The 24831-nt window shown below is 35.7% G+C and overlaps 1 protein-coding gene across 6 annotated transcripts in view; it reads left to right on the forward strand.

Moving 5' to 3' along the window:
* Nucleotides 1-24831, forward strand: part of ADAM23 (ADAM metallopeptidase domain 23) — a 70030-nt gene that overhangs the window by 26505 nt on the left and 18694 nt on the right. For all 6 annotated transcript variants that reach the window (XM_071562795.1, XM_071562791.1, XM_071562790.1 and 3 more), the window contains exons 8-23: nt 402-475; nt 1349-1414; nt 4773-4844; nt 7288-7454; nt 9367-9451; nt 10203-10293; nt 11872-11920; nt 13382-13481; nt 16070-16141; nt 17220-17306; nt 17461-17541; nt 19467-19517; nt 20004-20067; nt 21176-21281; nt 22737-22856; nt 23821-23989. In XM_071562795.1, coding sequence (XP_071418896.1) covers nt 402-475; nt 1349-1414; nt 4773-4844; nt 7288-7454; nt 9367-9451; nt 10203-10293; nt 11872-11920; nt 13382-13481; nt 16070-16141; nt 17220-17306; nt 17461-17541; nt 19467-19517; nt 20004-20067; nt 21176-21281; nt 22737-22856; nt 23821-23989 — 1454 coding nt within the window. The remainder of the gene's footprint in view (nt 1-401; nt 476-1348; nt 1415-4772; nt 4845-7287; nt 7455-9366; nt 9452-10202; nt 10294-11871; nt 11921-13381; nt 13482-16069; nt 16142-17219; nt 17307-17460; nt 17542-19466; nt 19518-20003; nt 20068-21175; nt 21282-22736; nt 22857-23820; nt 23990-24831) is intronic.

Here is a 24831-nt window from a genome sequence, read left to right on the forward strand (position 1 = left end):
AAAATAGATACTAACCTGACTTTTTCCACAGTTATTGCAATGGAATTTAGATTATGCAAAAAGCAGCTGAAAGATTTTCATCCTTAAAGACCTGTATTTAGCTTTCCTCTGCAAATCACTAAATTTAATCAGTGATATTAGTGCTATTGAGGACATAAAACAGAAGAAAACGTGTATTCTAAGTCCAGGTTGCAATCTCTTTACCTCTCTTACATGCTTTAACTCTAAAATTTCTAAATTACTTGAGTTTTGTTTTGAGGTATTTTATATATTTAATAAAATGAACTTTTAATAGCAAATGTGGTTCTAATTTTGGTGATCCTAATTTGCTTTAGGTTTGGACAGTGTACTTAAGTAGTTTAAAATAATGCCATGAAATTCTTAAATTGTAATTTGTACAGAGACTGACTCTAGTTCTGAATGGCCCTTTCTGTCTGAACTTCAGTGGCTGAGAAGAAAGAGAAGAAAGAGAGCAGTGAGTAAAAGTGTGACCTTGAGTTATGACCATTTACAAAACCAAATGCACACCTTCTAATTTCTGTATTTTTTAATGTCAAGAGAACATAGGCTTTAGAAAACTTAACATTTTTAGTAGCTTAGTATTGTCACATAACACAATTATCAACTGAGAAAACAAGATTGTTCTTTAGAAGTAGAATATTTGGAGAAAAGTTAGTACACTTTCTGAAGTGACAGCAATACTGTACATAAATGAAAATTTAGTAGTGAAAAAGAGTTCAGGATTCTGGAGGATAAAAAATAAGTTTGAATGAACTCTTGCTACTTTGTAGATATCTGACTTTGTTGTCATTTGGCTCATTAAGTGGCATGATTAAATTAAAAATCCAAATGAGCACCCCCAGAACTAGCTTATTCAGAGAAGAACATGAGTGGGCAGTCCTCATGATCTTCAGGTGCACATGTGTCAGTCAGGGGCGTAACCGAGTTAGAGAAGATTAATCTGTGTTTCTTTACTGAGTCACGCAATTCAAAACGTATTTTTGAGGGTGCATCGGTTTGTAGTAACTTCCTTCCTCATTAAATCTGTGATGAATAGTACACAATGAAAAGGGGAAGGAAGCAGTGATAGTGTCTGCACTGAACCAAGAAGAGTAGACCCTGAACATTCTAAATGATGCGACTCAGATTCTGAGCCAGTGTCTGTTGTAACTCGCAAAGTTACTGGGGCTGATTTTTACCCTGGTTGAATGTTTGACCCAGTTTTTTATGGGTTTACACACTCTACATAATATGTATGTAATATGTATATATAATATAAATCAGCTCTAGCTATTTTTGAAAATCACTACATCTTCATGATTTCTCAAAGAGTTTCTTTAATCATCAGATATCTCGTGGTGTCTTTGAAGAAATGAAGTATCTGGAGCTCATGATAGTTAATGACCATAAAATGGTAAGTCTGTCAGTTCAGTGGTAATCTTTCTTTTGGTGACAATTTCTAGGTTGAAGTATAGCACGGTGCTGCATCAGCTGCTTTTGAGTTCAGTATTTTGTTTATCATCTGCTATTAACATTTGTAGTGTAAGACATGGTATAGGCCATAATACCTAATGAAGCTTAATGTTACCTGAGATTTTCTAGGGCAATTTTAGATTCAGAATAAATCTGGAACACCTTGGTATCGTGTGCATAATTTAATATGCCCAAAGCAAACAAAGTAAAGCAACAAAACATTTATGTCCAGAACAAACACACTAAACATTCTAAAATTCCCTCCTATCTTTAGAATTGCATAGATAGAGGTCAGAATTTGTTGCTTTGAGTTTAGTTTTACTAACTTAAGTTTTAATACAGCAAAACATATAGACAAAACTCTCTGTTCTTCCTGGCTATTCTGCACTTATAAACAGAATTCATAATGAAGTGCAAGGTAAGTTGTTTGTTTGATTCAGAAAGTATTTGTCATTAAAAAAACCCAGGAGGGGAGCAGGGAGGAAAGCCCACTTTTTTCCCATTTTGTCTTAAGGGATGACTGGAAAATGTCAGACCAAGTGACGTTTGTGTGAGCGAGACCTTTTTTTTTTTTTAATATCAAATTCTGTTGATAAATGAGTTTTTGTTTATTTTATTTGCAATTAAAGTGCTTGTTGTGTTTCTCACTCTACCTAACGTTTTCCCAATACTTTGTTGTTGTGGGTTCTTTTGCCAGACTGAAGGATGATTTTTAAGAGCAAAAAAAAGCAGATATCAGAGCAATAATTTGTACATGTTCCAGTGCTGAATAGACAGATAATATATCCTTCCTTCATCTGTCTAATAAATCAGAGAAGTGGTCTGGGCAAACATAACCCAGGTTTTATCTATGTTAATTCAGCAGTGTGAAGGCAATTTGAATGGATGGGAAGAGTAGGACAGAAATTTCTTGAGGTGTTCTCATTTGTAAAGCTACTGGTAGGAAAGTACTATAGAAGTGTTTGGGTGTTACTTGTTTAGCAGTAGGGCACAGTAATTTAAGTTAAGGTCATTGTGTTGTCTTCTTTTGTGTCTATGGTTGATGTTCTGTATGAAGACAAGATATTTTCATGTCTGTCTGTTTCCTCTGGCCTCTTGTATTACAGACATACTTAAAGGACAACCACTGTATTCCCTACACTTGGTACAGACACTAACTGTTGTCTCCCATCACACTTTATTTGTTAGAACTTTAGACCACAGGATTTTTTTGTTTCAGAGTTGTCAGTGACTCAGAAGCAGATAATAATTCTTTTCAAGGATTCAAATGGATATACACAGAGAAGCATTCACAATTAAGGGTCAGAGCTGCCAGTCCAGGAGCTCAGTAAATGTACTTTCAAGGTTTTCTGCTTACCAGGAGAGGGCAGGTTTCACCTGCAGCAAATGCCTGTGTAGGAAGAAGTATCTTAAACCTCTTTGGCTGTTTTGTTAAGTGGTTAATACTATGTATTTTCACATTTTACTTTCCTTGTAGCAATAAAGACACAGCTAAACACATTTAATTAGGTTGTTCCACTTTTTACTGGCTTAGATTAATTTCTGGTTTAGGAGCTGTGTTTAAACACATTCTGTGGTATATTACTATTGATTTTAGCATTTTAGTACTTTCATGAACACCAAGAACATTTTCCAAAGCATATTCATTTACCCTTCCACTTCTGGAAAGGTTTTGGATTGGCTCAAAAGAAAGAAGCCAAAGCTCCCCTTTCCTCCATCCCCTTATCATGGATCCCTAGAGATCAGAGCCCCATGATATGCACAGTCCTCTCAGTGTACATCTCAGGTACCTACTAGTACCTGAAAGTGCTTTGTTTTGGGAATAATTATAGGGGGATGGGTCTCTGCAAACCCATGTTGTAGGATCCTTGGGTATTAAAACCTGTTGTGGTCGTGCTGAAGCATTGTGGAACCTCACTGTGAATAACTGCATATGTAAAAAAATTTATCTTCCTGAAGTGAAATGAGTTTTGTTATTAAGTTTGATGACCTTTTTTTTTATTTCTATAACATTTCATCCATTTAAAACTAGATTGGTTGTGCAAAAATAAGTTGAATTTGAAGGAATGGCAAATTTCTTATAATAGAATGTGTGTGCATGTGTCACTCTTCTGCTTTCAATTTCAGAAACAGATTATTTAATTTTAAAAGCATATATGTCTTCTAGTGTTACTTTCACCTTCACACCAAGCATAATTCTGGAAAACAGGGGATTTATATCTGTTTTGTAAATCTAATCTGGGAAGGCAGTTAATCATTTAAGTTATTCACTCAGAGTAACTACTCAACTGCTCAAAGTCAGACCCACTTGTTCCAAGGCCTCTTATAAAGTACTGTGTTTCATAATGGGAATAGCTGACACTTTCATGGAACTTGATAATGTTTGCTTGTAAGGTGATAAGACTTCTTGCTTTTAACCTATTTTTTGGTTGAAATTAGTAAAAGGTTTTTGGTGAAGACTTTCTACCCTCTTTGTTCTAAGCAATAAGCCTTTTCAGTGAAATTTTCAAGACTTATTTTTCTGTCTGCAAATCATATTGTATAATGTAATTTTGGTTTATAATTCTACATTTTCTTGAAAGTCATGGATTCATATCCAGATACCAGAGCTGCATCTCTAAAAAATTTGATTTGGAACAGATGGAATTTGTGGGGCAGGCTGAGGAAAGACGTGCAATCATTGAAATGACATGCACAGAAATTAAGAGGCAGAACTTGTACTACAGCTTATTGAAGTCCATAAAAATAGGAAAAAAATTCAAGTTAAAATTCAAGATACTCTGCGCTTTTCACATTCAAACACATGTTTGCATTTACCATACAGTCCCTCATCCATTTTGCCTTTTGATACAACTAATGCTACATAAAAGTGTTGTGCTATTGTGGAGAAAGGATGACTTTGCTAAGAGCTTGCACGGGCCAAGTGGTAAATGCTTCATCTTCATGTAGTCATGGAAGCACAGTTTGCATGGGTACAGTGTCCTCTCAGTTTTGAGCTCATGTATGTTCATGTTAATCTGTAATTTTGTCTCAAACATTCAAACTGTGATTCTAAGTAGGGTATTTCTTGAGGCTAAATGCTCCTTTTACAGATGTGAAAAGCTGTCTAGCACACATGGCTTCCTTTATCTTCCAGGGATTCTTGAATGTGAGATGTAGGCGGTGATTTGAAAAGCTCTTTGAGTTTTTTTCCTTTACTCTTTCTTAAAATATAAATTTTCCTTTCATGCTGTAAAAATAAAGAATTAGTAATAAATATTTAAGTTCTCACTGTGTTCTACTTTCTCTTCTCCTTTTAGTTCAAAAGGCACCGTTCTTCAAGTGCGTACACAAACAATTTTGCCAAGTCTGTGGTAAACCTTGTAGATGCTGTAAGTATAAATGTTCTTTCTGAACACTGATTCACTGACTTTTAGTTTAGCATTGTATTAAAGAGGTTAACAAATTTGTATACCAGGATTAAAAAAAAAAGCAGCTATGACAATTACATTTTCAAGTGCATTTCCAGTTCCTCTGCAGAAGAATAGCCTGAGGTGATTGGATTAGAAGCTACCAGATTTTTCTCAAAGCCTGCAGCTGCCAGAGTTTGCCCGTAGCAGGGGTAATTCCAAACTTAAAGGAGATTTCAGTATCTATCACCCTTTAAGAATGAGATTTGATCAAGTTTAGATTTGTCAAACAAATCTAAACCACAAGTGATTGAAACTGCAGGCATAGTCCACAAAGGATACTCATATCTATTGTGAGAGAGAGTGAGTAAAACATTCTCCTTTATAAATCTGTATTTGTAGCTGAGCAAATAACATCCCACTGTAGTACATTATAAATGGGTGTGACACAGATACCCTGCTTGTATCTGTGCCTACATTTAGAACAATCTTGCATGCAGCATATAAACTAAAAGTAATAGTTGTGGTAAAATCTGATTTTTTTTTTTTTTTTACTTATTGATACACATATAGTGACCACACATTTCAGAGCTCTGTGGTGGAAACAGGATGGATTCTCTGGCAGTGATAAATACAAAGGCTACCAAATGCTTACTCTTGAGTCCCTTTGCCATGTGGCATTTTTGATACCAGTGGAACTGTGCAATATGATGCAGTGCAAAGCATTGTCTACAGTTCATTTGGCTCAGAGGAAGCAATGGAGCATTTGTTCTTAGTGCCTTACATATAGAGTATACTGTATGTATATTGAAACTTTGGGTGAATATATTTATGATACATGAAATACTGGAAGTGCTTTGGAATATTTTTCTGTAATGGTCTGGAAATGCCAGTAGCCTAAAGTAAAGTTACTGGAGCAGAGAAAAATGTAAATAACTGAAATAGTATTTCTGCAATTTATATTCCCAAGGAAAAGGTGGCACTTTTATTTTTTTCTCATCGGATCATTATTTCTTTGTATTTTTTCTGAATTTTAACAGAAGTTAATTCATCTGTCTTTGCTTTCTCTGACTATTCCGTCTGCTTTTCCATTTTTATTTGCTCTGTGTGTGTGTATGCAGAAACATTCAGCTTCACTCCAGTGCAGAATTCAGTTCCCTCATAGAGATCTTCCAAAATGGCATCTTAATGGCCTTTTCTTTAAATAAAGCATGAAAAGGAGCAGCAATTTCTGCCTTGTTGTTCCCTTGTGTCCATAGGGATTGGGCTGCATTTCTTACTGATTTGTTCTTGGGAAAAGGATTTTGGCTTTCAAAGGCAATTATGTTCTCTGCACCCTCTCCCGTTCTTTCCTTCCTGTTTGCATCAGGAAATAGTTTTCCTCTCAGCAAACAGAAGTCAAGTCTTTATTGATCCCCCCATATGCAATTTCAGGGCATTTAATGTTATTGATTTTTCTCCTTTTGTATGCCATTTTCTGTGTATGTTGTCAGCCTGTATTCTTCAGATTGATGCATGCTAATCCTTTAGTTTCCAAGGCTCTTTTCCAAAATTTAGCTTAGCCAGTTGCTCTCTCTTACTCTTATGTTTGTTGTTGTTTTTGCTAAGATGAATATTACATACTTATTTTTCAATAACTATAATGCTGCTCTGATACAAAGGACTGGCTTTCTGGTCTGAGGGGATAAGGAATGCATCTTTTGTAGATTTGAAAGTTCTGCACAACGCTAATTAATAAAATTTGACATTTTTTGACCTGAACCTAAAGAGAGCAGCAGTTTTATGTCAGAATCAATTATTATGCATAAAGTTAAAAAGCTTATTTTAAAACAGTTTTGTTATTATTGGGGCCTGGTTTTTTTTTCTTTGTCTATTGCTACAGTGTCATTGAAATTAATAGAAAAATTAACATTTTTAGTTAATTGTCACATTGCTTGAGTATTAATTGATCTTAAAAGGAAATGAAGCATTATGTGAATTAAATTTCAGGTGTACTGGAGAACTGAGAAATTATTTAATCTCCACTAGAGAATTGTCCTTGGCTACTCTTTGTCTTTCAGATCTTTCTTTTCTTTTTCTTTGAGATTACCTAGTGTGCCTTTACATTTTTTCTTTGCTGATTTTTGTACAGGTTTTCTGCAAAACTCGGTGGCAAAATTATTTGACCTGAGAATTTTAAAGGATATGGAATGGCTAAACAAAGAAAAAAAAAAGAGCAGCAAGGGTTCTTTTTGTCCTCTAAAACATAAAATTTAGGTTGATCAGAATCTCAACTTTTAGGAAATCCGAGGCATTACCAGCTAACTGTTTCCCCATGTTTTCCTCCTGCTTTATCCCTCTTGTCCTTCCGCTTTACTTTTGCTGGCTAACTGTGCATGTTTGACCCAGTGTTCTACTCCTGTGCCTGTCCTGTCTCTGCCCTCAGATATACAAGGAACAGCTGAACACCAGGGTGGTTCTTGTTGCTGTGGAAACTTGGACAGACAGAGATCGCATTAACATTCACCCTGACCCTCTGCAGATGCTCCATGATTTCTCCAAATACCGGCAGCACTACATCAAACAGCACGCTGATGCTGTGCACCTGCTCTCGTATGTACCATTGTGCCCTGGCTTAGAATATCAGTTTTATATGCTTTTCTGTCTCGTTGGCTCCTCTTTCTTTCATTTTTGCTTAGTATTCACTACATCAGTCAACATCGGCCTTTCTTAGAAAGCTTAATCCTTAATTACCATGTTAGACTATTTTTAATAGGTGTAGTATATACCATAGTCATGTTGATATACATCTATAAAGAAATTTGCATGTTTATGCAACCTGGGGAGTGTCATGTATTTGAAGTGTCTTCTGAGGAGTCCTGAAGGACAGCTAGCTTTGCTGATCAGATGTGAATGTACTGCTTTCCCAGTACCGATCAGGAGGGGGCAGAGCTGACAGTATTATGTGTTGCCATAGGAGCATTCCAGTTAGTACATTTATTCACACATATAGCTGCAGGGATGATTTGTTAGTGGAAGGTCTCCTTTAGAGCTGGAATGAATTGTTCTCTGAGATAGTGCATTTTGAGGGGAAATTCGACTTGCATCATTAGGCACAACTTCAACCTTGAGCAAGTGTTTTTTTACTTCATGGCATTGTAAGCAAAGAGGAGGAAATGTGTGTTCCCCTGAGCAATCTCCCAGCAGCATGACATACTATGAGGATGGAGTGACAAATGTCTTCCATGGGATTCTCCTATAATTCATCTTCTGCAGAGGAAGATAAAAACAGAGGATGAAGAATTTCGTTCAGATTTCCTTAATACAGGCATCACAATGCACTGCTAATTGAGTTCTTTATAATATGGACAAAATGCTGCTGATGTGCACTCTTAATACTTTCATGCATGTGACATGACACTTACTGAAGAGTTCGCCAGTAAGAGCAAACAGACTCTTCTCGGTGGTGCATGGTGAAAGGTACCAAATACCACCTGAAATACAGGAAATTCCATTTAAACATAGCGGGGGGGAAAACCTTTTCACTGTGAAGGTGGTTGGATGCTGGAACAGGCTGCCCCAGTGTACTTGGAGATACTCCAAAGCTGGTGGAACATGGCCCTGAGCATCATGTTCCAGCTGAGCCTCCATGGAGCAGGGGGGTTGAACTAGACTGTTTCCAGAAGAGCCTGTCAGCCTCAGCCCTTAGTGCAGTTCTGTTGTAAAGCCTCCAGCTCTAAGTGTTCAGTTAGGCTGCAGTCTGAATGTTCTGAATAATAAATATATACCTGTATGGAGTATCCTGTCATTAAAAAAAACCAATTCATTTTCAAAGTTTAGGGTCATTTGTAGATCATGCAAAATCACTGTATGTCATTTGTAGGCTGTATAGATTTATTATTATTGCTATGAAGTTAAAATAAGTTATCATTCATAGTAATTTATAGATATTTTATAGAACAATTTAGATCTTCCAGATTACATTATTTAACTGTATTATTTGGGGCTTATTTTAATAATTGAAAGGAGGCAGAGTTAAAGAGCAATATTAAATGACTTTACTTTCCCTTTAGATGTAATTCTCAGTCTTTTCATTTGGAATTGAAACTAGAACTTGAATTGGTTTAGATTGAGATAATAATTGAAAAAATCTCAATACTGATACATTTCAGAACAGAATTCCTTCCTTACAGATTATAAATTGGAATATATTGTTACTTGTTTAAAGAAATACTATCATTGTAGTCTTAGGAGTCTGGTACTCTAGCTCTCTGTGCTTGGTTTGTTTGTGGGTTAAGTCTGATTCTGACTCCACAAGATAAAATAGTATTTTTATCAAAACTTGTAGGTAATCACCTCTTTCAATGTTGGTGTTCTGTTTGTAAGCTAGTGGTTGCTTTTGATGCTAGAAGAAGATAAATGTACATGGAATCTATCATAGTATGTGTGAGAGTATGGTCTTTCAATAAGGTCTTGCTGCCCAATGTCAATGTGTTATATTTTCTTCATTTTATTGTTTTGTAAGGAATGTGACATTTCATTACAAAAGGAGCAGCTTAAGTTACTTTGGAGGGGTTTGCTCTGTAACCAGAGGAGTTGGAGTAAACGAGGTAATTTTTTTTCATGATTAAAGTGAAAGAAAATAGAATCTGTTTATTGTAACCTCAGAGTTTATATGTTTCAGTGTTCAGGGCTTTAAAGAAAACTTACATATTAAAAAGTTAGGATTCTCACAGCCAGCCTTCTTGATCATAATTTAACTACTGCTCAGTGTAGTTTACTTCTTAAAAAGCATTTTTCCTGTCTGCATTATTCTCTTAGTAAGAATTTTAATTGGCTTTTAATATATTTGACAGAAATTCAGACCCCAAAATCTCAGTGTTTGAAACACAGCACTTAATATCTTTTTGGGTCTTCTCACGGTAAGAGGCTTGATCTTCTGAGGTGCCAATGATGTGTAATTCTTACTGAATTTTTTTAACACTTAAACTAGAAAAACATTGTCCTGGTGTATTGAGTTCTTTATTATTGTTGTTATTTTTTTCTCAGTGTTAAATTGATAATGGAAGTCTGCTGGTTTAACATGGGTTAATCATACTATACAAAACTGTATTACTTGTATATCAAATAGGCTTCTTTTTTTAGGTTAACCAGGGGCAGGAGATTGCCTGAGGTTAAGGGAGGAATTTTTTTCTGTTATGACAGAGTTTATTTTCCTGATATGCGCATAGAATTGTGATTGACTGTGCTGAATTACAGAAGTAGTAGGTATGTGGTAAGGCAGAATGAGCCATTGTAGTGTTTATTACAATAATTAATGTTTTCTTCCTTTTTCTTCAATTTGCTTCCCTTGAAATGCAGTATGCCCTCCCTTTGCCCATGGCACAGGAACTGGCACAAAGCCTTGCTCAGAACCTTGGAATACAGTGGGAACCAGCTACAAGGAAACCAAGTACGTACATGGGTGTGGAGTCTTCTTTTGTCTTCCTTAGCTTAATATGTACACCCTTCCTTTGTAATGGTTGAAAGAAAAGCCAAAATTGCTGGAACTGTAGAACAAGAATTGCTGCTTTTGGAATATACACATTAGAATTTGAGTTTAACCAAAATAAGAGCCACCACTTTAGCTTTCCCTTTACAGTGACCTCAGTGATGTCCTGTGTCAGGAGGTTAGATTCATAACCAGCATTCAAAGATACACCGGTAAAAACACCATTAATTTAATTTATAACTCCTTTTCTATAATAATAAAGTCTGTAAATCTTACAGAACAGTCACTGACTTCTTAAAATGCAAAAAATACCTGAGTTATAATTGAAGAAATGCTAAGGAGCTGTAACCTGTGACATGTGCTCAACTTGTTACTCTCCTGCTTAACAGCCAGATTAGATTTGTGTGGCCTTAACACATGTAGTGTTGGTTCAAAAGCTGCTCAAAGCACTTTTTGAAGCTAAAGAAAATGGCTGTGGTTTTTTGCTTGCATTTTCTAAGCAGTTTGTCTACCTCTTGTTTTTGTTTCCTCTTTAAAAATATGAATTCTAAAGTTGACTTCATTGTGAAATCACTTAAAAAATCTGTGAATTAGGCAACAACGTTTAGGTAATGTTTTGTCAAGCATTGCTTCTGAATTGTGTAAACTGGCAAATTACTAAAACTTTTCTATATCATTGTTTTTTGATTACAGGTAAAGCAGTTGATATAATTTGGAAATGAGAATATTTTTTAACTGTAAGATAGAGGATTTTGATATGATAGCTTAGTTTCCTTATTTGGATGCCCTTTATAGAGAAGAATTAATGAAAGACCTGGATAGGGCAGAAATATTCTGAATATTTTCCATGGAGAAACAGTATAGTTCTCCAAAAGTAATTATAATACAGAACCTTTCTCCTTTAAAATATTACTTCTTTGCTAGCTAATTTTATTAGTAGTTTGTAACTTCTGTTTTACACCCCATAAAGTGTTGACCTTTGTTTTTTATGTTTTGAATTTGGTCACTGTTGACTTACACGTTATAGCTGTAAGTAAACTGTAAATCCATTTTCATTCAACTACTTTTCCTAATGAATGTTTGATTGGCTTTCACATATTATTATTAATAATTCTATTCCAAAGGGAGAAAACTGGCCTGTTGAGTAACAATTGTCTTTTGAGGTATTCTGTATACATTTTGGGGAGGAGGAAATGTGAACATTTTAAATCATCAATATTATGTGTACTGCACATAGCCTTATGCTGCCTGTTTTGAGAGCATGTAGGGAAGAACATTGCCAGTTGTTTTCAGCTTTCTACACTGTCTGAAACTTTGTGTTGAGTCTAAGAAGATGCACATATGATAATTAGAAAGTACCACATCTATTAAATATATTAGTATGTCTTGAAGTGGGCTGCCTTCCTTTTGGGGGCTAGAGTCTGTACAGCCAAATCTTTGTATAATTAGTCAAGGTCCATTTTTGTAGAGAGTATGTTTATTGTGAGTGTGTTTATAACTTCTTTCCTTTTCTGTTGCATTTTGATCTTGTCTGAGAAGAGTGTGACTGCACTGAATCCTGGGGTGGTTGCATCATGGAGGAAACAGGGTATGTCATAAGTATCAGTAATGGAGGACTCTAGAATGAGTTCATAGTTTACATTATGACAGAAATATTTTTTGTGTTATATCCATGTGTTTTAGTGCTAATAAATGAAAAACTAGAAGCAGTTGTATCTCAGTACTTAGCTAAATGGTCAGTGAACACTGAGGGGGAAGCACATCTATATGGCAGGAATTTCATTGCCCTCTACCATTGCATACTGCCAGAGATTCTTTTCTCTATGTTGTAAGGAAGTGATTAGATAAAACTTCTCAAACGTAGGGGTTTGAGTCTTATAAATCACTTCCTGTCAGAACCATCCTCACTGTGGAAGCTTGATTGAAAAAATCAGGCAGAAGATCAGTTGCAAATAAGATAGAAGGTGCTTATTTTCTTCTTGTAGTACTTGGAAGTTGGTTCTTCAGTAGAGCAACTGTGTGGCTTCCATGTAGACTTGTAATTGTCAGCCACTGTAGGAATGCAACAGAAAATCATTCCATAAGTTTACCTCTGGAATCCAACGTAAGGCATTGATCAGAATAGATAGTGCCTTCCTTCCCATGGTGATCTCATCAAAGTATCAATCTGCTACTGATACTTCAGTAGTAGCAGAAAAGGTATTCTTCTATAGAAAAGTTTACAGTAAACAAAAATGCCAGGAGCCCAGAAGGTGAAAAAAGACTGACTAATGAAATAAGTGAATAATCAGCTGCAGTGTAAAGCATTTTCACTTAACCCCATCAGTGTCAAAAGACATTCTTTATATATAGAATAATTCACTGGGGAAATGGCAGCTTATTAGCAGTGAGCTGCTAGGGAAGGAATGGAGAACCTCCTTATGGTACAGTTACCCTGATCTTTAACAGTGTGAATAGATCTCACTCCCAGATCCAAAACATGACTAATAAAAATATCAAACAGGTGAGAAATTACTGATACAGTACATTTTCATTAGTCTGGGAAAAAGATGGAGGTGAGGAAATATATGTAACATCATGAAAAAATGACTGATTCTTCCTGTGTAAGAGCTAGGGAGACAAGAAATGAGATTAGCAAATATGACAGAAGAAAATGGAATTAAATTGTTCTTCTACCAGTATGTAATTAAGCTGTGAAACTTCTTGCTATAGCATCGAGTAGATGCTAAAAACAATGGGTTATGCATGCCATTGACTGGACACATAACAGCTGTTCTGACAGTGTGGTTCCACCTTATTGAGATTAGAAGACTGCAGTTTTATACCCTGTACACACATAAAGTAGAAATATAAAAATGCAAAGTGTTCTAAAACTTTTTCTTTCGTTCTGAATTTATTGTTTGAGAATAAGACTGAGCTGTCATACTGTTGCACACAGTGGTTGTAAGAAACTGGGATTTACAGTATTAAAAAAGTGTTGTGACTCCTTTGCCCCCAGTAACTGGTGATGTTTCAAGGCATTTACTCAGCTAATTCTTTACCATTCTAGGGTATACCATTCCAGGAAATTCTCCAAATGCAGCATTGCAGAATACAAAGAATTTTTACTGCGTGGGGGAGGTGCCTGTCTTTTTAACAGGCCCACAAAGGTATGTAAGTTGGTAGTCAGCGCATCTGCTAAACATTGTAATGAAAATGTAATAATTTCACTAACATGCATCTGTTCTCAGGTTTATTCAGGTGTCTGTGTGGGTATTTTCTTGAGGTTGTTTGTAACTAGCTGATTGTTCATTCTCATAGCATTTAAAAATAATGTTGATGGGAAACCAACTTGTTTTCTTTCAATTCTTCATGCTCAAATAATGACAAATATTGCAGTTGATTTTTCACAGCTAGCTAAATCCCCATTGGCATAAATGAACTACTTATTAATCTGGAAGTAGTGCAAAATAAATCCAGAAGTGGGGTCATAGTATATGCCTCAGATACACTCAGTCCTTGGACTTTTTGCCTGAGGTTTTTAAAAAGAATGCAAATTACCAGGAAATAAAAATCCGTCACTTTCTTCATCTAGACAGTAGTAGCTCATCATTGTTCTCAGAGTTAACCTCATTTCATTTCCACTGTACATCTAGCAAACTCTGTAATTCATAACTGTTTTCTTGTACCATTCAATGCTCTTTTTCACCTAAAAACTTAGCAAGGTCATAATTTTTTCTAAGGCAATGTTAGCATGGCATTCTTCTAAAGCGGAGTAGTATAAAATATTTCATATGGCTCTTTTTGTCAAGTAAGAGCAATCCATAATATTAATATTCTATTTAATCGTGGTGTTAAACTTGCTGTCCTTGTAGAATTTAATATCTCTTGAGGCTATTAAGCTCTTCTGTTTACTGTGCTGTATCCTTTAGTAGACATCATCCTGCACAATTAACAAAAAAATTTTGCTTTTTTGAGTGTTTTTAATCTTTTCCCAGGGTAATAATCTTGGCTTATACAATAAGAATGGAAGAATTTTTGCAGAAAGGAGTAAGTAGGGAAATAGAAAAACACAGCTTCATTTTTTAATGATAGTTGTCTTCCAAAGTAATGTGAAGCAGTTACCAACTTGACTGTACCCAGAATAAAAATATTATTTACTTTGGGGGAAATGCTCCCAGGGTAATGGTTGAATTATCTTTATACATTATCTGTGTCAATGTTTCACAGCTTTGAAGTTTGAAGTATTTTTGTGGAAAAATATAATCATACAGTGGTTAGAATCCTGTTACTTGGAGGATAGGAGGTAAGGTGGAAAATGGTGTGTTTAATCCTTGGGTAAACAAAATACAGTTCTTGTTAAGCAGTGACTGTGATGTCATTTTTTAAATTATAACTCTGACATGTATATCGATGAACATTAGATGCTTCCTGATTAATGCCATAGGAAATTTGTGCATGCTTGTGTTCTGTAAGTTTCTTTGACAGAGAACTGAATTTCAGCTCCAGAGTAAGAGATGTTGCTGTTTCCACCGAAGTGTATTAGAAACAGTGGAGGTTATGGAGGTGGGGTAGGGAAGGGAGAGTTCAGGGGTTTTTTTAATCACTTCAACATTACTAGTGAAGAACAGCACATACGGGTATTGCTTCAGTATAGTTTTACTTCTGACAACCAAAATTGTAGGTGCTGTTGATTACATATGTGGTTTGTGCAACAGAAGTAAAATGTTGGGGTTTTTTAATTAGGCATTATGATTCCCCCTGCCCTTCCCTCCTCCAAAGTATCAAAGGAGAATTCCATTCAAGTTTATATATCATTTGTATTGTGTTATATGTTATGTTTCATATCTGCATGATCCTCAACAGCTGTACTTCCACTAAGACCAAGCAGAAAGAACATTTACTTGCATCTTTCATCCTTATTTAGCTGTAGATTTATCTGCTCTCATTTTAACTTGTTAACTTTTAACTTCTTATTTCAGCTATGTGCTAGTAATGTGTTTCTGCTGCTAATATCAGAGATAAATTGGAGATTCCTGATATTTTTACATGATTTTAAAGCAGAATTATAATTGAAAACAGACAAGATCTTTGCAAAATTATTTCTTTGACAAGACTGAAAAATATACTTAATCAAAATTACAATATGTGAAACCAGTATAGAATGTTTATCATCCTGAACTGCAGAATTTATCTGAATTGTATTATCTGGTCCTAGGATTAACTGTTTAGCACTATCTGTATATGGTTGTGTATAACTTACTAACAAGGCACACAGAACTTCATTTTAGCAGTGTTTCTTAATGCTTAATGTTTTCATGCACAAACATGGTGCCCAGGAATAGACATTAGCTAATTGCATGAGTAAGTACCTGAGTAGATCCTAGGGATGATATTGCAGACTGGTTTCTTGAGGGAATTGTTGGAGAACTGGGAGTCCATAGAACAGAAATGAAGTTAATATTATCCCCTTGTGGTTTATTGTAGTGTCTCTCTGTTTATCATAATTTTCTGAGATCAGTATTCTCCTAAGGAGGACTGGTATTTATGTGACTCAGCTGTACATCTTTCATGTCTGATCAATTCTGACTCAGCAGCACTTGACAAACACGCTGCCCTTCCCATCGCCGAAGCACGGCATGTGCATTGTCTGTGACAGCATGTGTTTGTGGCACCACAGAAATGGGTCATGTGTGACAGAAAAGTCATTTGACACTAGTTTTATTCTTACTTTGGGAGGGGGGCTTTTTTCTTTCAGCTCTTTGAAGCCACAGAGTGTGGAAATGGATATGTAGAAGCGGGAGAAGAATGTGATTGCGGTTTCCGAATGGCAAGTTGAGATATATTACTCCACAAGTCTTGCTTACAAAATATATTAAGATAAACTAAGTGATTGGTAAGGGAGGGGGGAAAGGCTATGGAAATTAATTTATTTTGCCTATTGTTTGGGAACAATTTCACTAAAGGATTATGTTAAAACATTTTTTCAAATGAGAATGAGTGTAAAGACAAAGAGTGTCCTCAGAACAGTTCCTGTTATACTAATGACAAGGGGCAGCTGTTACCCAGCAGTTTTTGAGTTGCACCATGGAATCATAGAATCAATTGAGTTGGAAAAGACCTCCGAGATCATCAAGTCCATCCCTTGGTCCAACTCCAGTCCCTTTACCAGATCATGGCACTCAGTGCCACATCTAATCTCACTTTAAAAACCTCCAGGGATGGTGAATCCACCACCTCTCTGGAAAGAATTTTTTTCTGATATCCAACTTAAATTTCCCCTGGCAGAGCTTAAGCCCGTTCCCCCTTGTCCTGTTGCTGAGTGCCTGGGAGAAGAGACCAACGCCCACCTGGCTAGAACTTCCCTTCAGGAAGTTATAGACAGGAAGGATGAAGTGCTTTACCCCTTTACTTTTCCTGGATAGCATGTCTGGAGTGGTAGACTCCTTACTGATACCTTGGAGAGAGGTGCCTGTGTTCAGACAGAACAAGTAAACTGTTGTCTTCTTCTCTGTTGTGGAAATATTCTGGTAATGTTTTTGCAAAAACATGCCCTGTAGATTTGAATTCTAGTTCTAGTATTTAATTATAATTGTACCCATAATTAGTTTTCTTAATCTTTTTTTTCTGCATTGAATGTGATTTGATTAAGCAGCATGCATTTGGCACAGGCTATTCCACACCTGTGAAGAGGCTTTAGGAGATGTGAATCCCCGTGTTGTTATAGCATTATTATCTTTTTACTTTAATATTTTAGTATTGCAAAGTCTTCTTCCAGCTGTTAATTTCAGGCCAGTGCTAAACTGAATCTTTTATCAGCTGATCTGTAATAGTTTGTTGGAAAGACTGTGAAGAAAAAAACAGCTTAAAATTGAAAACTAAACTTTTTGCTTAAATATTTTCTTCAGGAATGCTATGCAGACTGTTGTAAGAAGTGCTCTCTTTCCAATGGAGCTCATTGTAGTGATGGACCCTGCTGTAATACATCATGTCTTGTGAGTGTTGCTGCCATATATTTATTGTTCCGTTCAGTTGTCCATGGAAGTTATTTGCAGCCTGTTAAAGTTCAAAGTGTGTTTTCAGTAGAATGAAGAGGGACAACTTATGTAGATGTAATCTTAGTCCTGAACTATGTTCTTCATTTTCTAGTTTTTCCCACGAGGTTATGACTGTCGATATGCAGTGAATGAATGTGATATTGCAGAGTTCTGCACTGGGGATTCCGGACAGGTATGTATGCAGAAACTTCCTCTGCTTGCACCAGTGGTGCTTGTTTGCACTTTTCCTTGTGTTTGCTTAAGAGGAAAATTGGATTAACAAACTGAACAGTCATATACCCAAAATAATGGGGTGTGTAAGTATTTCCTAATCCTAGCAAAAAAAAAAAAAAGAAAAGAATAAACTATGGTAAATACACAAAAAATAGTCTTAAATTGACTCAAAATATGACTTCTGTAGTTTATTTGTTTTTTACAACTCATGGGGTTTTTGTGTATAATATAGGTGTCAGAAATCCTCCTTTACTCTTTGCCTGCTGTATAACTTAAATAATAAAAATATACTGCAAATGTGAATGTATTCAAAGGTAATAATGGCAAGATTTTATGAAATGAAATAGTTTAAAATATAAATGGAGATAATTACATCTAATTGAGTATAGAAACATAGAATCTGTGGTTAGAAAAAACCTTTAAGGTCATTGAGTGCAACCATTACCCAGCACTGCCAAGTCCATCACTAAAACATGTCCCTGAGTGCCACATCTACATGTCTTTTAAATACCTCCAGGGACAGGGATTCTACCACTTCTCCTGGCAGCCTGTTCCAATGCTTCACAACCCTTTTGGTGATGAAATTTTCCCTGATATCTAAACTAAACCTCCCCTGATGCAACTTAAGGCCATTTCCTCTCATCCTGTCCCTTGTTACCCAGGGAGAAGAAATGGCCCCCACCTGGCTACAACCTCCTTTTTTCCAGGCTAGACAACTCTAGCTTCTTCAGTTCCTCCTCCAAAGACTTGTATAAAGTGTTCCAGTTCTTAAGAGTGTGCACATGTATGAGGATTTTAAAAGTTGTGGATCTTACTATGCATTTTTCCTGAAAATATTTGGCTAATACGCAAAAGCATAGGTAGAAACAGCAACCAAAATGTTGTTTTAACTTGAGTTCTTTTAAATAGTCAATGTTCTGCACATTTTCCATTTTCATGGCAACTTTGATGCTTTCAGTGATACATGCTCCATTTCAATACTGAGTATTTATATATTTATTCTATTTATATAAACTTCAGGTTTATATAAGAATTTCATAACTGATGCAGTCATGTGCTGCATCAAGTTCTTGGCTTTGGATAAATAAGATTCAGGACAGATCACATTCTCTTTAGGCAGTGGCTATAATTGTAGATGCCAATAAATTAACAATAACTATTTTATCATCTGAGACATCCATACTTGCAAATAAGTAGCTATTGCTGATATTTTATTGTAAATCTTTCATATATTCTGTAGATGGAGCATTCTTAATGGGAAGGGAGAAGGGCTTTCTCAAGCTGGAAAGGCTGCCCTCGGAGTACTGGCTGATGAAGTACATTGCAGCTGCATACCCTTTCCAAATTTTCACGGGTCCATTTTGGATGAGGGAAAACTGGGAATGGTCTGCTCCTAGTTTTAGTAGGCTGAGGCTTCTGGACCCAGTGACTTGTTCGTGCCAAAAAGGTTTCCAGTGCCCAGAGAATGTAACAAATAATATCATAAACCCCCCCAAAACTCTGTAAGCAATAGACTGGTAGGCTGCCACTGGGGACCCCCTTACTTTTGTACTGGACCTGAAATGAATGGAGTGGCAGCATTGCAAACATGGATTCGGTATTAGCTGCCAAGTGTCCTGTTACTGAACACATTTATTTTCATTTTTCCTCACCTCATTAATGTCTACTTGAAAGATGCAGAAAATTAGACACAAACTATGTATTTCATGGCTCAAGATGTTAATATTTTCATTTGTATTTGTAATTATAAAGATTCCTGCACCAATTATGTTCTCTACCCCTTTTATATGTTGTGTGGTTGTCTTAAATCTAGGAAAATTCCATATGTGATACTCTGATGTGTTATTACCGTTCACATGACAAAAAATTCTTAATTTTTTTCAGTGTCCACCAAATCTTCATAAGCAAGATGGGTATGCCTGTGATTCTAATCAGGTATGCTATGCTTAAAATTGCACATCAGCAAATAGAAATCAACCAAATACACATTTCATTTTGGGATTGTTTTTCTTGTAAATTCTGTATTCCGTATTTCTTCATAAATTTTATTCTTTCAACATCAGTGTTGTTTGTTGAACTCTATGTATGCACTCTGTGAATAGAACAAATTTCTACTTTGAGTAAAATCCACTTGGTATCTCTACATTTTACATGTAGATCTTTTATTACACTCCACAGTAATAAGTTCTTTACAACTATGTAAAGGGAAGTGTAAAGCAACTGCTGAAATGTCTGTATGTATTGAACACCAACTGGCTTTGGGAACCTGGGCCAAATTGTGTACTCTATATACCCACATTCATGAAAACTGTTATACATGCCAACACGTGTGAAGAGTCAAAATGAGACATTTTTTTGTGGGAGGGAAAGGAGATGAAGTGATATTCAGTTCTCATTGCTAACATGTTGTGTTTTGTTTAGGGTCGTTGCTATAATGGTGAATGCAAGACAAGAGATAATCAGTGCAAATATATCTGGGGATCTAGTAGGTTGACTTTAACTACCTTAAATGTATTTTATTTCTGTTTCATTCCTGCCTTTGTTTTGTATTTTTATTTTTTGTTCTTGTCCCTCTAAGTTAAAGTTTTCTTATCAGTAAAGTGAGTAGACTGCAGTGGGAAACTGTGGCTTGATTGCCAAGTGAAGTTCTGAGTCTGGGAGTGGTGTCAGCGAGACTGTTCTGGTGTAGTGTGGCTACAGCAGTGGGTCATGCTCCTTCACCTCACCTCTCTTTGCTGTACCATCTTACAAGTCAGGAAAATGAGTACATTGGTGTGAATTGAAATATGCATAGTAAGGATTTAAGTCTGTAGAGGTGAATGTTCTGTGTAATGACTGAGAATTAAGCACAGCAGAACTACCAGGATGTCCTGCACTCTGGCATTTGATGTTTTCTTGTGTGTTTTGTCTAATTGTAACTGCCACTGAAATGACTGTCTTATTTACCTTTGTTATTTTACCTTGCTCTATATAATTGTTGTGCTTTTTTTTCTCTCTTTTTTTTTTTTTGTAACTCATGTTTAGGAAAAACAAATGAGCTTGTTAGTAAATAACAGTTGTTTTAAACATGTAAGTTCAGATTTTTACTCCTAAAATAAGTAGAAATTACACTTTGGCTTTTCAGCTTTGGTCTTGCTGCCAACACCTGAAAAATAGAGTATGTCAGAACATATGCTTACCATAAATGTCCTATATAAAATCTTTGATCTTCTGAAATGCAGATCAGGAATAACTGCAGTGAAAACAACTGGATTTAATCTATGTGCAACTCTTATGAAGTGAACAAAATTAGACCACAGATAAATTTCATATGCAGAACACAATGCAGACACTGAGGGGGCCACATTTTTAGAAGTTCAGAGCAAATTTTGAATATTGAGCATAAGTTTAGAAAAGCTATCAGTAGATATTTCAGTTTAGCCGAGTGGTTTCCCACTGTAGTCACTGGAAAATACCATCTGTACACATACACACGTGTTTAGATTGATGTTTTGTATTAAAAAAGAAGACAGAGAACTGCTGCAATAAATTATGCAGGTTTCAAAGCTCTCATGTTGCCACTGGAGGCACATTTCTTTTTTCTTCATCAACAGAGTCCTCAGGATCTGACAAATTTTGTTATGAAAAGCTTAATACAGAAGGTACAACAAAAGGAAACTGTGGAAAGGATGGAGACCGATGGATTCAGTGCAGCAAACAGTAAGTTCAGCTTGGTAAAGATTATTTGTAATTTAAATAGATTGATAATGGTTTAATACTCTCTACTTTTTTATTTTTCCATGAATGTTTCAGCAGTTTGTTTTGCATTGTCTTGAATCTTCTTTCCCTCATGGGGTTTGCATCTTGACAAAGTCCCACTCTGACAAATCCATGAGTGACTCAGCAATACACTTGTGAAGAATGCCAGATTTTCAGAAGAATATACTGTGACTTTAAGTAATTTGGGGGCACTGAGGGCCAAAGCAACAGAAAGTCTGAGTTTCATAATGTACAAACACTTCAGACTTAGTAGGGATAAATTAGTCTGCAAATACACGTACTGTTTTCACCTGCCTTGGGACTGATACCAGATTATGCTGTTTCAAATTAATTCCAACCTTTATTTTTATTAGGAGGACTATTAGAGATTTGGATGCTATAGAGAAAAGGGCTGATTCATTTGCATGTAATCATTACTAGATGAATATCTGATTAAATTTGCTTTTCAAGTTAATGACCACTAGTGGATAGACTTAAAAATTACAAAACAGTAAGTCAATCAGAAGAAATTTAAGTATGCACTTAAAAATTTCAGTCTCAGAATGGTGTTTTCCTTCTTTGACTATTTGATGTTTGTCAAGTGGCTTTTTTAAAAATTATTTTTCAGATAAGATCATAAGGAAAGGACCTGCTTAATGGATTTTTTTATATTTATATGAAAACAGTGTTGTTCTTATGTGCATGTTAAAAATCTCATTTCTATAGAAGCTTTTCATTGTTGGTAAAGAGATGCAGGAAAATGGTCTAGCTGAAGGGCTATTTAAATTATGTGCAGTTTTAACAAAGGCAGTTTCCATCAATCATTCAGCTGTTTCTGTGACTTAGGACAATCAGTATTAACTGATATCCTTCTACTGAAGATATGAAAGATATCTTGTATATCTTATATAAGATATATTTAAATATATGGAGATACAAACCAGCATAAAATAAAACAGTTTCTTTACAAAATTTTGGGCACACACAACTGCATGGTAATGATTGTTATTATGATTCTGGTGTCCTGCAAGGGAAATAAAATTGAATTTAAAATTCAAACTTGTCATTAATATATGGCATGAAAGCTGCTAGAGAGAGGGAATAGTAATTTAGTCTGACATGGCAACCCTTTGTACAATTTGGCTTCTCTTAATTGACTGTGTTGTACTTAGAACACAGATACATTCTTTGTTCATGTGAGCATTCACTGATGCATTAGAATGAATGATTACTTGTTTGTGCCTCTTGTCGTTTATATAAAATAGTATTTTATTCCAGGCTTGTACTCTGAAAGTCTATCATGTGCCTTATGGTAATACATTACTGTGATCAGCAGCATCATTGCCAGACTTTCTTTTTTGTAAGTCTACCTCATGTTATTCCAGTAATATTTTGGTTTATGTTTTCATTTTACAGTGATGTTTTCTGTGGCTTTTTGCTCTGTACTAATCTTACTAAAGTTCCACGGGTTGGTCAAGTTCAAGGAGAAATTATCCCAAATTCTTTTTATCATCAAGGACGCATAGTGGACTGCAGGTAAAAGATAATGCAGTAATCCAACATGATATTCCAACATAATTTTCCTCTGTCAAGCCTAATTAAATTAAGATAAACATAAATGTATAATTCTGTGAATTTTAGGTAATCAATATATTGCAGCAAAATCATTATTCTAAGTGGTATTTCTTTTGATTAAAAATACCCCCAAAAACATAGCCCAATGTTTCACATTTAAAGAGGGTGAAATGTGAGTTATCCTCCTGATTACTCCATCTGATCCCTCCAATAGCAGAACTTCACAGTCCAAGCTTAATGATAATGCTCAGCATTATATTTTTCTGAGGGTGGAGAAAGTCTGTAATTGCCAAAGACCCATATTTTAAACATAATGGTTTTGGGTATTAAATACTCAGCAAAATAGCTGTAGGGAAGTGAAGGCTAAGAGGAAGGGAACTGCAGAGTTGGGGCAGGATAAGATGCTAAGCTACAGGTTAGTTAAAGGACAGGGAAATGGGGTTTAGTCTGCTCTGCATGATACTGGGTTTGTATTTTAAGGACATGGGCAACATTCCTGTCATGCTCTCTGACATAGGTCCTGAATGAACAGTGATCCTTAATTCTTCCATTATTCCACTAATGTTTTTATTTTAATGTCATCTCATGAGAAGTCAATTTTTACTACTTTCTGGCAATAGCATTTCACAGTGTTTGGGGTGGGGAGGGAAGGGTGGTCTGTCAAAGACTTAAAAATCCCTGAGGCCTAAGGTGTCTGTCTTGAGTAGTTAAGTCATTATCTAGACTTCCTTTTAGTTTGACAACTGGAACACCTTGTCATTGCTGTGGACATACAGAAAAACTTTATAGTTTTGTTCAGTCTATCTGTATGCTTAAATGAAAGAAAGGTATGAGTCTTTTAGTATCTACACTGACATGTTCTTAATATTTTCAAAAGACTCCAATCATAATACTAACAGTATCTTAAAACTTATCTCTCCTGTAGTGGTGCTCATGTTCTTTTAGATGATGATACAGATTTAGGTTATGTGGAGGATGGAGCTCCATGTGGACCTCAAATGATGTGTCTGGACAAAAAGTGCCTGCCAATTCAGTCCTTGAACATAAGCAGCTGTCCCATTGGTTCTAATGGAAAAGTCTGTTCTGGTCATGGGGTGAGTCCACGCTGGGAGTGAGCAGCTCAGCTTCCCCAGCTCTCTGCTGTACCTGATCATGCTGTACCCGTGCAGTTCTCTACCCAAGTGTTCCTAAGACCTGTTGATCTGAAAGCAGAAAGGTTGGATTCAGGGGAAGACTGCCATTTTGTGGAGCACAGATAAAATTTTAGAAAACAAAGTTGTCAAACTAGTTGTGCAATTATATCTGAATTGCTAGGTTTGTTACTAGCAAGAAAGAACTTTGGCATAAGTTATTGTAAAGATTTCTGTAATGTACTGTCCATACTTCAAGCTACTTGTCATTTTTAGTTAAACTTTTTCCTGCATAATACTACCTTTATACTTAGAGAATTAAAACTCCAAACTGTGGATCCTCAACGAAGAGGATACATTCTTCTTGAACAGATCCCAAATGTATCATTTTACATTCAGGCACATTGTATTCTATTATTCTACCCATAACTCCATTTCTCTAAAGTGTTAGGTATGTTTTGATGAACAGACTCACTGTTTTAAATGCCAATAAAACCTTTCCACTGTGGGATTCAGTGGGATAAATACTTGCCTAAGGGGCTAGACTTCATATAAAAAGGTGTGTTTTTTTCTTCTTGTCTGTAATTGAGTATGAAATTGAGTGTTTCAAAAAAGAGGGTTACATTCAAAATTAAGAAGAAAAATTTTAAAATTGGAAGGTAAAGTATCTAGGAGGTCTAGAAATTATCTTGGACCTTTTTGAGAGTGGCATGAAGAGTGAGTGAACTATCTTACCTATTTTGTTTTGTATTATTGCAATTTCTAATTTTAAAAGGGCATTTCGGTTGATCAAACCTGCCATAAGT

This window comes from Pithys albifrons, chromosome 8 (assembly GCF_047495875.1).
Source record: "Pithys albifrons albifrons isolate INPA30051 chromosome 8, PitAlb_v1, whole genome shotgun sequence".
Taxonomy (NCBI): domain Eukaryota; kingdom Metazoa; phylum Chordata; class Aves; order Passeriformes; family Thamnophilidae; genus Pithys; species Pithys albifrons.